We start from the raw sequence: 15,440 nt of genomic DNA, 5'->3' as shown, positions 1-15,440 counted from the left end.
ATTCCATTCATTTTACCACATAAAAAATCCATTCTATTGATCTGCTACAGCCTCAAAATTCAGATGAGTATGAGGCACCAGAACGCTTTTTTTTTTTTTTTAAGGATCAAACCTGAGACACCGCTTAATTTTAAGTCTCAACTATCATCACTGTGCCTGATTTTAACATAACAACAGCCTTGGTCAATTGTCGTAAAAAAAAAATTGGAAAGCAAAAAACTGTGACCATTCTCCAGATAGAGAGAACATTAAAGTTGATGTCCGTCCATCCAATACCACATCAAAGAATTAGAAACAACCCAACCCCAGCCAAAAGAAAAAGAAAAAAGAAAAACTCCTTCCAACATTGAAGTCATAACTCTGTTAATCAAATTCTAATTCAATTCTCTCTTATAAAAAGTATACAAAAGTATTTAGACATATTCAATAATAAGAGAGATCTACATAATTCAAATAAAGGAGTCCAAGAACTCCACCAAAAAAAGGAAAATTATATATATATATATATATATATATATATATATATATATATATATATATATATATAAAATAAAACATAATCTCATTCACATCTATATAAAGTATATATAGATCCAGAGATGATGTATCTAATCCAATCTAATCTAATCCAGGGCATTGGGCCCCACACAGGCTTTGGCAACCGGACTCCACACCCACTGCACCAGAAACCTCCTCCCCCCCTCCCGTTGATGTTGTAGCTCCTCCCCTGCCCATCCTTGCTCACCTGCCCCGTGTAGCTCCCACCGCCCCCGGTCCCATAGATTCCCTCGCAGAGGTCGGCGATCTCCGTCGGCGCCGTCGGGTCCTCGCCGGCGTACCAGGCGTTCACCAGGGGGTTGGTCGACAGCTCCGCCAGCTCGTGCGCCACCACGCTCACCATCCCGTCCGTCCCCACGTCGCCGTTCGGTGGCCGCATGGCCACCACCCCGCCGCCGGCCATGTAGCTGGGCACGGCGAAGGGGTAGGCGCACACATCCGGGCACTGAGTGCCGCTGTGGCCGATCCATGCGTAGGGCAACGTGTGGCCCACCAGGGAGGGGAATGTGAAGTAGTGGAAGCCGCAGACGGCGCGGCAAAAGTCCTGCATGGCGATCTCCGGCGCGGTGAGGACGAGGTAGACGCCGCGGCGGTGGTCGACGGGGAGGGAGGAGGCCTTGAGGGCGTCGGCGATGAGCTGCTGCACGGAGAGGCGGGTGAGGGAGCGGCCGCGGGAGGCGGCGAGGTCGGAGACCTCGGCGGCGATGGAGAGGGAGCGGGATACGTTGGAGCCGGTCTGGTCGGTGTAGAGGGAGACGGTGGACCACCACTGGGCGGCGGAGGGGGCAGGGGCCGAGGTGTCGGATAGAGAGATGAGGAAGTCCCGGATGGGGGCCTGGAGGGCCGGAGTCCACCGGCCGTACCAAATGAGGTAGACCCTCATGGGCGTCGAGAGGACGGGGCCCATGTGGTAGCGGAGGTTGACCAGGTCAGAGGATCCCTCGTACCGCTTGGAACCCGGCAGAGTGACCGCCGAGCTGCCGACGGTGGAGGCGGGGGAGCGCTGGTGCAGGTTAAGCGGTTGTTTCTGCTGGGGTGTATGGTAAGGGTAAGTGCTTGCAGCGTAGAGGAGTGTTGGGAGGAGGAGAAGGGATAGAAAGAAGGGGAAGAGAGGAGGGAGATGCATTTTATATCCTGGTATACGAGAATGGCTTAGGTTAAGGAGGGAGGAGAAAGGAAGGGGCTGTTTATATACAAGTAGAGAGAGATGAGGGGGGGTGGGTGGAGCAGTGAGTAGAAGCCAGTAGGAGTAGTGGGGGGAGTGATGAGAGAAGCATGGGCTGGCAGGAGGGAGCGGGGAGCTGGAGACAGCTGCCCTTGTGGGGCTCTGGTTTTCGGGAAGAACAGACACACTTGAGAAAAGGGCGAAGCTACAGGCATCGATAGTCGTGCACGTGTTGAATTTTTATGGGTCCGTTTGAAAACGTTTCATGCGCCTCGTCATGGGAATTTTAAAGAAATATTACACCAGCACCAGATTTTGGAAAACGGCGCCGTTCCATCAGTCGTTTCGACGCTGGACCTATTTATTAAATTGATTGGGTCAGATGCGGAACCTCAAGCTCTGAAGAGAAGACTCCAAAGAGGAGAAGAATGGCAGCATTGGTGAAGGCGAAAAAACCAGAGACCATAGCCCATCGCCAAGGAGGATTTCCATCTCAAGATCCTAAAATCTAACTCAAATTCTTATCAATGGGTGCCAAGACCCAAGAGCCCTGTAGTGATGGCGATGATGGTGTCGAAATCAAGGAAGAAGAGATTGGTTCACCTTGAATTAATCTGGAGGTAGACTCAGGGCCGGCCCTGGGGTAGGTCGAATTGGGCGACCGCCCCAAGCCCAGGCCCTGTATTGATATTCCAATAGGGTGCAAGGATGATTTTCTATAATATTATAATAAAAAAATGATTATATAGATTAATGATGGATTTTATATGCTACTTAACGAATATATCTATAGAAAATTATTGCACGTAAATTAATTTTTTTAATGATAATTAATGTTTAAATTATGTTAATTTTTAATAGAAAAAATCTCATTATTTAGCTCCAGGTCTAAAAAATATCAGGACCGGCCCTGGGTAGACTAGTGGGGAAAGATGAGCGAAGGCAAGGAGGCAAGACAATAACCCTAGCTATTGTCTCTCCCTTACCTTAATCAACTGATCGGTTGATTGCATGGGTTAAGATATAAAGAATAAAGATATAATACATTATATGTATAATATTATATAAACAATCGAGTTTATTAAAAAATAAAAAAATTGGTTTGGATTGGAATTTATCCACGTCTATATGAATCCGAGCCCGACCGTTTAAAAGGTGGGCTCAATTTTGATGCCCCGACCGGATCCATCAGACAAGCCGTCCAGGACTTGAGCAGGTGCCCACTCATTATATTACGTGTTTATTATGACATAAATATTGGCTGTTATTTTTTTGGTGAAGTATTGGCTGTTATCTTTACATGTACCTTATATATATTATATATGCGACCTATTGTATATAAACATCTCAGGTGGGGATGGGAACAGTTTGGCGATAATTGGGTCAGTCGTGTCGTTTAGTGGAGGATTTGGGTGGCTCGGAATCGTTCGGAGATATTTAGCGGTTATTCCGTGCCGGGGTCGTTTTGGGCCGCACTGGGCGCGGGATGGCTGGATTCCTTTAGGCGGAGGCAGATGCGACGCCCCGAGCCCACCATGAAGAACCGTCCGATGATCATTGGATGGTTAGTACAATAATTTCCGACTTGTGAGGTACACTGATGGGGACCACGCGGCTGCCGTCCATTACTGAGCTTCCGGGACCATAATAATGAAGGAAAAAGAGAGTTAGGGTGGGAACCGGGGATGGCCAGTCTCTCAATCAATCACAAACATCCATATATTTTGCAATGGCTGTGATTGAGGGGATATGTACATATGATGATGGACTTCATGATATCACCTTATATGATAATGTGTTGCTGCAAAACTCCGAATGAGACCAATCGGAGACCGAGCTGGCGATCGACCTGGAGACAAGCTAGAGAGAAACTTTCACCGTCCACTTATCAGAATTTTTCGAAGGGGCACTCTTCAAGTTTGAGTTAGCCGGAAGTTTCAGAACAATTAAAAGAGAGAAAGTATCAATTTCAAAAAGAATTTGTTTGAGGATCTCCTTCTCCTCTCTTTATATAGAAGGAGTTCATTAACTGTTATAAGTTTCTCAAACTCCGTTATGGCATCCAATAATAGCTTTGTAATGTGGATGCCTTCAAATACATGTTATGAATAGTTCTTATGCATATAATGTAATCGCTATGAAACATAACTATGCCTTTAGTGGTGGAAATCTCAGCCCGCATTTAGATAGATGATGAAAATAGCTCTGGAGATTTAGTTGGGCCAAACTATCTTTGAATGTATCAGTTATCGATAAACTATTGAGGTAGCTACTTGGTTGATATCCGAGATTTTTCTAAAATGGCTACTTGATTGACGTCCGAGATCAGAATGTTAGTTGCCATCATAACTATTTCCCCCTAACTCTTGAGTCCAAATTGATCCTGTCACTTCGGATGAAGAGAGTAGCTGATTTTTATATTTGGCTCGATCTCGATCATTGATATAATTTTGAGGAAGAGGCCTCAGTTTTGGATTTAATGTTGTCTTGACCATCGGAAAGAAAGTTTTAGAGCCATATTAATATGTCACTTCATGGATCACACTACAATCATGAGGTGCATGCGAGCCAAAGTGGCATAATGTTATGATTTTGCCATATAGCCAAGTCCATATAAAACAACTTGGGATCAACCGAAGCTCACCATGTGGTTGTCTAGGATAGACCCAAGGATGATCAATGGGATTGCTACTTCAAATTATTATGGTGTGCTACTTTGGCCTGCGCACACCTTATTATAGCATCGTCGATCCACTAAGCAACATATTAATGCAGCTCTAGAACTTTCTTCTCAATGGTCAAGATAGTACTAAATACAAATTCGAGGGCCTCTTCCTCAAGATCATACCAATGATCGAGATCGAACCAAATATGAGAAATTAGCTACTCCCTTCATCCAAAGTGATAGGATCACTTTATACTTGGAACTAGTAAGTAAGTGTTGTGGAGGCAACTAACTTCCCAACCTCGGATGTCAAATGAGCAACCATCTCAAGAGAGACCTTGGATGTCAACTGAGTAACCACCTTAAGAGTTTATTAACAACTGGTACATTCAGAGACAGTTTGACCAATTAAATCCCTAGAGTCATTTCCATCACCCATTCAAACATGAACCAAGATTTCCACCACTAAGGGCATAGTTATGGCCCATAGTGATTACATCACATGCATAAGAACTGCTCACAATATATATTTGAAAGTGCCCACATTGCAAGACCATTAATGGATGCCAAAATTGAGCCTCAGAAGCCCATGATAATGGTTAATGGACTCCCCTCTATGTAAATAAGAGAGAAGGGGACTCTTAGGTAAGTTCATTTTGAAACTGATACTCTCTCTCTTTCAATGGTTCTTAAAGGTCCAACTAACTTAAACATCGAAGGACCTCCCACCAGACAAATTTCATAGGTGGGCTTTTGGCTGTAGGTGGTAAAAATTTCTCTCCAACTCATCTTAGGCTGACCCCTCAACTCGATCTCTAGCTAACCTCATCCAAAATTTTGCGGCAATATTATGCAATATAGGATTAATCATAATTGAGATATTAAATCCTTCTAACTTAATCTCTAATTTTAAAACATCTCTAATCAAAAGAAGAATTTATAACAAACTAATTGAGATTTCAATCAAGTTTCTAAATAATAGCTATATAGTATTATACTAATTATTTTTAATAGTTGATATAAGGACCCATCCCTCTAATTTTTTTGCTTGAATGTTAAAGTAGTCAAATAAAAAGAGAAAGAAATGGGAACAAAGTTTCCTTGTTTGAATTGGAGGAGTCCAACTCCAGCTCCTTCTCGACTTCATCAGAGGCTAGGAAAATCTAGCCTCCATCATCTATAAAACCTGACCATCCATCCTGTGAACCGTCAGTGGATTGTCGTCACTGGAAGAAAGGAAAAAAATCATCATACTTTACGTAGTCATCATCTTGCCTTGCCATGTTATCCTACTCAGGGCCTTGTTGGAGCGGTGCTACCAAGCCTCTACCCTCCTTTGGCCTCACCATCCATCGAGCCATCATCACCAGTCGGGATCTCAATGGGAGATTGTTGGATTTCAAAACCGCAAAGGGGTCCCTTGATTTTGGGATCCACTATGCCTTTCTTTGATTCTCTTTGATGGCTAGTTGGACCTCTGACCAAACTTTCTAGATGCTCTCCTAGATCTATGTGAAGGGGCCTCGATCACTGGCAAGTCATGCAAATCTGAACGAAGTCTAGCCCCTTTATTTTTTATATTTTTTTTGATTTTCTTTCGACTTTGTTTCCCTTTAGTTGGTCACCACTGACCGCTATCAATCATGATCATTGATGGAGCCATAGCTTCACCACCATTGGGAGGCACCGTAGGTAGCTGACCTCGGGTCTTTCACTGCCATCGTTGGGAGAAGAGAAATAGGGAGGGTGTCTCCTATTTTGGAGAAGAAGAGAAGAAAAGAGAGTTGCTCTCTCTCTCTTCCATCCCTTCTCTCTCTTCTCTCTTTTTCTCTCTCTTCTCTCTTGCTCACTCTCTTCTTTCTTTCCTTTCTCTTATTCTCTCTATGTACATGGCCTATTAGACCCAATCAAGGGTTCGAGATTCTTAATTTATGAATCTCGGGTTAATCCTAGTGAAGGATTTTGGATCAGAATTACAAGCGATACCATCTTATGGACCCACATCCCAATTTTTTAAGGCCAAAATTGGACTTTGTATGGTTTTGGTTGATGAGCCTAGAAAATCAACTAAATTTAATTATGAGCTCGGATAAAATAATCGTACTATAATTGAGGTGATTATATTAAAATTTCTAAATGAAGCTTGGGGAGTGGATATAAGTGTAAGATTGTACCGAACCACTATAAATTTTTGATATTTCTGTTTTGCTTTATCTTTTTTATTTTACATTCTTGCTTTACATTCATTGATTTAATTCTTTTATTGTACATTGCATATACTTCACAAATACTCAAGTTAGTTTGATTAAAGCACATAATTATTCAAATTTAAACTTACTAGAAGTTTCTAAAAAATCCAATCACCCCCCTCTTAGGTTGCTAATCTTCTGGATAATAATTAGTATCAGAGCAGGTACTCTTATATCTTTGTTGACCCAGTGATCTTAAGTGAAAGATTATAGCAACTCTGATTGGTCCCTTATTTACTGAAGGATAATTGACTCCTAGACCACCACTTTTCAATGGCACGAATTATACATTTTAGAAAGCACGTAAGAAAATTTTTATACAAGTATTATATTATGACATATGGAGAGTCATAATTAATGACCTCACATATCCATAATTTTAATTAATGGAGTTCTCTTTCTCAAATCGAAAAAGGATTGGGATTAGTTTGATAAAAAGATAGCTCAGCTGAATGCAAAAGTCATAAATATTCTTTATGATTCTTTAGATGTTAATAAATTTAATAGAATTCTATTTACATTTCTACAAAGAAAATTTGGGATAGATTAGCAATTACTCATCAAGGAACAAGCCAAGTTAAAGTGTCTAATATTAATTTGCTTATTTATAAGTATGAATTGTTTAAAATAAAACAACATTATTCAATCTCTAATATATTTTTTAGATTTACTGATATTATAAATACTTTGAATAGTCTTGGCAAAATCTATACTAACAATGAGCTTGTTTGCAAGATTCTTAGGTACTTGCCAAAAGTTTAGGAAGCTAAAGTGACAGTCATTCAAAAAGCAAGAGATCATAGAAGGCTATCCATGGAGGAATTGATTGGTTCACTTGTAACATACGAGTTAAACATGCACTAAAATGAGGAAGAAGAATATCAAAGAAGACGAGAACCATCATATTCAAATCAACTACCAAATCTGAAGAAAAAAATGAGTCAGAAGATGAAGATAAAAATGAAAGTGAAGATGAGAATATGGGGCTACTTACTAAAATATTCAAAAAAATCCTCAAGAAAAAATGGTTGAGCAAAAAACAAGATAGTGAAGATAGAGAAGAAAATGTCATATGCTACAAATATAATAAGATGAGGCATTACAAGCGAGATTGTCTCCTACCCAAAAGGAACCTCAAAAGAACTAAAAAAAGTACTATGATGACCATTTGGGGAGATAGCAATATTTCAAGATTGGATGAAAAATAAAAGGAAAAGGGTATTATAAATCTTTATCTCATGGCTCACAATGATAAGATAAATATTAAAAAAAAATTAATTTATTTTTGAAGAATTACTTGAAGCCTTTCATAAATTTATGGATGATTTCAAAAAGATAAGGCTAAAAAATAAAGAACTTAAAATATTAAATCTACTTTTAGCTGAAGAAATGAATAAGCTTTTAATAAAAAAAGATGAACTTCTAAAAGTAAAAAAATTCTTGACTAAAGAAAAAAAATTTAAAAATATAAAATATCTATAGAAGAAGAAAATGCAAAATTAAGAAAAGAGATTGAAGTTTTAAATCCTATGGTCGATAAATTTATATTTAGTTCTCAAAACCTTCAAATAATTTTGAACAATCAAAAGATTATTTTCAACAAAATTGAAATTAATTTTAAACATTTAAGAAAATAAAAATTTATCAAAAATATATTTGCGAGAGCTTTTTATGAAAATCATTCTATTGGTTGCTTTAAATGTAATAAAGTAGGCCATAAAATTTTTAAATACAATATCAATAGATTTGGTCATACTTTTGTTAAATAAATCTATGTTTCAAAAGGAATGAGCACTAATTCTTATGGACCCAAGAAAGCTTGGGTACCAAAATCTAAAAAATGATTATTTTGTAGGTATGCCAAGCATCCAATGCTTTGCAAGGAGTAAATTCTTGAAAAATGGATACTTAGGACTCAAAATAGATGAGTGATGATGTTTGATAAAAGTTAAACCTTTTGGACATCATACCATCATTGATTGCTAAATTTATTTTGCTTAGTTGATTGACTTTGATACTCTATGAATATTTATGCGTGCATATTGTGATGACCTTATTCTTTGTCTTGAATGTTTTGATGCATTATTCATAACAAGTATATATTTTATTTTAAAGTTTGCATACTCTTTTAATTCTTTATATCTTGTTATTTTGATTGTTAATTATATAAAAAAAGTTGAATCAAAATAAGCTTGATCGCATAAGAAACTATTTGTGTGTAAATCTTATGATTTAAATTTTGGCATTCTCATAAGAAACCTAATTATTAAAATTTTTCAAAAATTATATGATCTAAAAATTTCAAGATAAGATATTTGTTCATAAAAGATTGTGTGCAAGATATTGTTGATATACATGATAAACCATTATATCTTAATAGTCCTTAGTTTGATCCTTAGGGCTTCGTTAATCCCCTAATTGAACCTTACCCTTAGAGCCCTCACCTAGTTCTTCCTTAATTTGATCATATTTGAATTGATTGATTCTTGGTCCCCCAATTGATTCATTTATTCTGATTTAAATATTATTGTTTATCATTCATTTGATTTGCCTTTGATTCCTAACCTATACGAGCCAATTTTTTTTTTTGGATCATAACTTCTGGAACTGTTTTATATATTGAGGAGTGGACTCTTGGATCTAAGAAGTTGACTCATGAATTCTAGAGTGAACTCTTAGTTTTACTAGAGTTGACCCCTCTTCAATAGCCAACTTGTGTTTAACAAGAGTCGACCCTTGTGTTGGGGATAAGTTTCTTAAAAGGAGATATTTTGAGGCTCTATCATTCTACTTTTAACTTTTTCGAACCATAACCCCTTTCAAACCCCTCTCCCACTTAAAATCAGATATCTCTCTCCATTTCTACCCAAATCTTATGGTCCTTATTCTCCAATGCTATCCTGCAAGTAACTCATCTAATAGAAGAGGAAGTCCGATGCAAAAATTTAAAAATCTAGGACTTCTCCAAATCATTCTCCCGCATAAGAAAGAAGAACCAAACTATACAGAGAGCAGCTCATGACTATCTGATAGACTGAATGAGGATGCATTCGTTGAGAGAGGTTTTATTAGGATCATGATTTTAGTCAGTACAGATCTTTAAAGATATACTTAGAGGCAAAATAGATGAGATAAAATCGGATGGAGATATTATCTTTGATAAAAAAAGAGTCAACTAGATTGATTCAGACTTCTACTTCAGTGAGGAAAGAAGTTCACGACTGGACTCAGTCATCTAGAGACATCAAACCATCCTCTTCCTCTAGTCAGTCTAGACCATCACCTTAAGATTATTCTGATCTATACTTAGCATGCTAGGATTTCTTTCATAGAGCTTTAGTAACCCTAGCAATCTATTTTTGACATCTGTATAGGATATAGCTCTCATACATCTTCTATGTTTTTATGTTTTCATTATGAAATCATGTTTTTCTAATCAATGAAAATATGACTTATATGAAAATCTAGTGTGTTTAATGTTTATGCTTGTGTCTATTTGTTTCATTGAAAATCTACTTTATTATGAAATAAAGGAGAGATATGTATGTTCTTGCAAAGCTTATTTTTAAATTAAATGAACATACATATTTTTTTAAAAAAATAGAGAAGAATTAAGAAAAATAAACTTTTTGGTATTTATTATTAAAAATAAAGGGAGAAATCATTATTGATTTTAAAATAAAAATATATTCATACTTTGCATGCTTTGATTATCATCTAGTCATCATTTCCATTATTTTTTCTTCAATTGATTGTTTTCGAGAAATAAATTTAAAAAATATTCTTCTTGAATCTTTTGACTTTGATATCAAGTAGAATTTTTTAAGAAAATTATCATTTATCTTTAAAGCTAGATATTTAAAGAGGACTTTTATTCGAATTTTAGATCATTAGTAGCAGACGGCTTATTATTTGCCTTGTATTCCATTGCTCCATCTTTTGGCAAAAATGAGAAGAATGTTTTATCTAAAATCTAGTTTTATATAGCTATATTCTTGATATGATATCGTTTAAAATAAATTCAAAAATTTATATCTTTTCTAAACTTAATTGATTGATACTTCTTAAGAAAATGAAGAGATGCTCTTTTTGAAAAATAAAATATATCTATGATTTATTTTGAATGATCTATTGGTATCAACTCTAAAATGATTTATCAATCATGATCTAATTTTTTGATTTTGAAATACTTTATCTCCCTTAGATGTTTAAAACTCAAAGTAATTTTCTAGCCAAATTTAAGAGTTTACTCAATTTATTTGTGTTGCTCAAAAAATTTGAAACAAATTTTTTGAAACTAGCTGAGCCTTAATCTGAATTTAAAAGAGTGGGAGAAGTCTCATTTTCTTTAATCTGAATTTGATACAAGTTTTTCGAATTTGATTTGAGTTTTAACTTGATTTTGATGATTCTTTCTAAATCTTTCCCTTGAATTTTTGGATACTATCAAAAAGAAGAAGAAGTTATTTTGAGTATATGCATAAGTTAATCATATGCTTCATTATGCTTATATGCTTTTTTATTTAAATTGAATATTTAGGAGAAGTTATGCTTGAGATGTTCATTTGCTTGCTTAAGATAATCATATAAAATGAGTATATGTTTGGATGTATGCCTTCTTGAATATCTGTATTAAATTTTGGTATTAGAATTTAGAATAATAATTCTATTATTAACCTTAATTGAAGCATTAATGAAGTGTATTCTTACAAGTGCTTACTTATTCACTTCATAATTCACACTTATATTGATAAATTAATGAAAATATATTATATTTTATTACATATATATTCAAAATTTTATCATCATCAAAAAGGAGGAGATTATTGATCTGCTCATCCTAAGATTGATTTTGATGATAACAAAATATTGAGTAAAAAATAAGAACTAATCATATGTTTCAAGGATGGATGTAGGATTTCTTAGATGCTTAATAAAGAAATTATCCATGAAAGAAATTCTTTCAAAGATATCAAGCCAAAGAACTTTAAAGAATAAATTTTCATACGTTGGGCTAAGAAGAATCGACCCCAAAGAAGAAAAGTTGACTTTGGTATGCTTGGAGCTTACTAGCATAAATTGCAAGTCAACTTCTATGAAGCAAAAACCAACTCTCTTAATTGAGATAGAGAACTACATTTTCAAAATCCCAGCTTGAGCTGACTCATGAAGAGGTCAAGTCGACTCTTGAATAGACCAAGTCAACTTATGAAGAAGGTGAGCTGACTCTCTTAGAAAAGACAGAATACAAAATTTATGAATTCTGAGGGTGAGTCGACTTATGGGCAGCTCGAGTCAACTCTTGACATAGAGATAGCTCTAATGATATTTTTTATTTTATTCCAATGACTATTTCTCTACTCTAATGACTAGTTCAACTCTTTCAATAGTCAAAACTTATTCTCCAACCATTTTCAAGCCTATTAAAAGCAAGAGAATCACTTGAAAAGGAAAAGAAGAGGATTAGAAAGAGAAATGCATCATTTATTGGAGTGATTATTGAATATCATTAAAAGAAAAGAAAGGAATTTAGTGCAAAGTTTTCAATGAGCTTTCAAGAGAGATCTTCTCCTTCATCAGCTGCATCCTCTCAAGCTTCAAAAGAAAATAAGTCAAGCTTCAAAAGAGCCATCTTTCAACATCTTCACCTAGCTAAAAAGAGTTTATTTTTATCTTTTGATTCCTGATCAAAATTCTTATCTCTTGTATTTTAGGTTTCTTTATAAGTTTCTTTGAGGTGAAAAATACTTGGGTTAGGCCTATCCAAGTCCAGAATTAGATTTTATATGATTTTGGTTGGTGAGTCCAAAATATCAAATGGGTTGGATTATTATCCTAAAAAATAATTATGTAAGATTTTAGTCGGTGAGCCCAAAAAATTAACTGAATTTGATTGTGAGTCTGGATAAAACCATCAGATAATTATAGTAAAATTTTTAAGTGAAGATTGGAGGGTGGATATTGGTATGGAGTTGTACTGAACCACTATATATTTCAGATGTTTGTGTTATCCTTTGCCTTTCTTGCTTTACATTCTTGCTTTATATTCATTGACTTAATTTTACTGCTATATATTGTATATATTTACAATCACTTAAGTTTGTTTGATTAAAGCACATAATTATCTAAATTTAAATATGCTAGAATTTTTTGAAAAATTCAATTCACCTCTCCTAGGTTGCTAACCTTCTGAGCAACATTGTTGGCTATCCATAGACCCACTATCGGCAACCTCTAACTTGTTACACTTACTCTAATTAGACAATCTATCTAAAGAATTTGATGACACTATCCTGATTGATTTAAAGAGACTAGATGTCAGTACTCAGTCATCCTCATCCTTATTATACCTATTTCATTGGATGATTAATTAGTACTGATTTTATATGAAGATGTGATTGGACAAAAAATGCTGAGCAAGGGATTTTATGCTCTAGTTCATCAATCAAGATAAAATTTTAATTTTTTATTTAATTATTTAATTTTGAAATAGAAATGATAGGAAACTAGATTTAAGACGTTTAGATATTAAAGCTTTAAAATCAAGACACTAGCATTAATTTATTATTTTCTTATGCTGATGGTTGTTCAAAGATGAGTCTGAATTATATGGATTGATCGAACATGCTAGGTGTAGAATAGTAAATAATTATGATCAAGTTGTCATCAATAGCGATAAGAATCCATTTACATAATCACCATTATATATATATTTTTTATCATTAGATTTGTATCGTTGATTTTGTACCATTGGATTTGCACTGATAGATTTGTTTTGTATGAGACACTATTGTTTCTATATAATTTTTAGTATCAGTATATTATGTGCTGACTTTACATATGTATCAGTAATTCATGATATGGTTATTTGCTTATCTTGATCATATTGTAAATTGGAATTGATTTGATGAAATCAATATATAATAATTAGATTAAAAAATATGATTTGGATTAACCTCATCATGTGCATAGATAACCAAGAGCTTATACCTGAGATAGCCTCTACAGATTTATGCATGGGAAAGCTGGACAAAAGCATATACTTGGGACAGCTTGTACAGGCTTGCGTATGAGATAGCCTCCAAGAGCTTACACCTGAGATAATTGGTCAGAAACTTATACCTGAAACAGCCTCCATAGGGTTATATATAGGATAACTGGCCAGTAGCTTATGCTTGGGATATCCTCTAGGAGCTTATGCTTAGAATAGCCTCCATGAGCTTATGCATGAAAATTTGATTAGTCATAGATCGAGGCATGATCTTGGTTAGTCTGAAGTTAGAAAAAAAATATTAAAAAAATTAAAATTATGATAGAAAAATAGATGACAAGATATGAAACTAATGCTAAATAAAAAATTTTACTTATTGATATATGGTGACATATCTCTTTTGATAAGATAGATATTTAATATATGTTTGAGTTATTTTGGATATTTGATATGAGATTTCATACTTTTTTACTTATTGCTATTTTTAATATATTATTATATTAGTATGGATATATGAAGATTCTTATTAGTGTTGGGTGGATGTCTGCTCAAGATACTACCTCTCAAGATCTTTTCGGTACTGTGCGATGCAGTAGGAAGAAAGAAGAAGCAAAACAGAAAATAATCAAAATACGTGGATCAGCAAAAAAAGCTCGCCTCCATGGGGCATGCAAATTTCACTATGAGAAAAAAAATATTACAAGAGGAGATCTCACCCTTAACCCTCATACACCCAATTTCTCCCTCATAGGAAGTTTTCCCTCACAAAAGCTCTCTCTTTAGGAAGACCCCCTGAACCCCTAAAGCGACTGCTGTCTGCTGTCTAGGAACCTCCTCCTCCTTCTCAGCATCGTAGGTTCTCTCTCTTCATGGGTCTTTGGTCTTCGTGCAAAGTCCGTCTGCATCCCGCATCCAAGCACGGGTCCTCTCCTGTGAAAAAATAAAGCCACAGCACCACACCAAAAGTCGGGCCACACCATAACCCTTCTGTTCACGTTCACAACCTTTTAAAGGCTTAAAATCCATATTAGAACATGATTAGGAGTCCTAAGATCAACCAAAAATCTTTTCGGACCATTGGAACTCAATCGGAAGCTCCCTGGGCCGTCGGATCACGCACAATGACCCCTGAACCACGCGTGGACCATGACTTCGGTCCATGCAGCTCCCGTAGATTGCCAGCACTGTGCGGTCCATGGTGGACCGTGCGAGTGCTGGGCTGGGCACCCACGCACACTGGGCTGGCCCACCTGTATGCACTGGGCCGGCCCGTGCACTTGCCCGTGCTGGGCCCGCCCGCACCTGGGACCGACCGTGCCTGGGCCGCGTGCGCTCATGCTGGACCTATCTACACGTGGATGCATGCTGGGCGTATCTCCACTAGGTCGGGTGGCGCTCCGCTGGTCGCCGTCGGCCCGCCGCCGGCTGCCGCCACCTTGTGCATGGTGCCACCGCTTCAATCGCTCGTATCTCCTCCGTCCGAGCTCCGTTTGAAGTGATCTTGGTCTCGTTGGACTCCATTTTTCATTGCAAACATCATTATGGACTCAATATAGATCGAATCTTGAGACATCAAATCCTAAAAATTTCTATTTTGACTCGATATTTGGCCTCCTCCTAATTTCGAGAGCTTCTGGATCTCCTTGCCCTCATGCCCTGGGGCAATCGCCTGCTGATCATGGATGGGCAAACATGAGAGTCGAGCCAGGCCACTCGATCCCATCTCCATCGTATGCTGTACTCCTCCTGACTTGAGATCTACTCAGGACATCATCCTACGGCAATAGGAATCTCACCTTGCGACGTCGCCTC

General features: G+C 36.7%; 1 protein-coding gene across 1 annotated transcript; it reads right to left on the bottom strand.

Moving 5' to 3' along the window:
* Positions 1-351: 351 nt before the first annotated feature.
* On the bottom strand, positions 352-1,745 carry LOC105042693 (protein EXORDIUM-like 5). The gene is given in 2 exon segments (XM_010919987.4): positions 352-703; positions 706-1,745. Coding segments are annotated over 2 exon segments (1,059 nt in total). The 5' UTR covers positions 1,685-1,745; the 3' UTR covers positions 352-623.
* Between the last annotated feature and the right edge of the window lie 13,695 nt (positions 1,746-15,440).

This window comes from Elaeis guineensis, chromosome 4 (genome assembly GCF_000442705.2).
Source record: "Elaeis guineensis isolate ETL-2024a chromosome 4, EG11, whole genome shotgun sequence".
In the NCBI taxonomy this organism is placed as follows: Eukaryota; Viridiplantae; Streptophyta; class Magnoliopsida; order Arecales; family Arecaceae; genus Elaeis; species Elaeis guineensis.
Note: the sequence above shows the minus strand (reverse complement) of the source record. Positions and strands in the feature narration are given on the sequence as shown.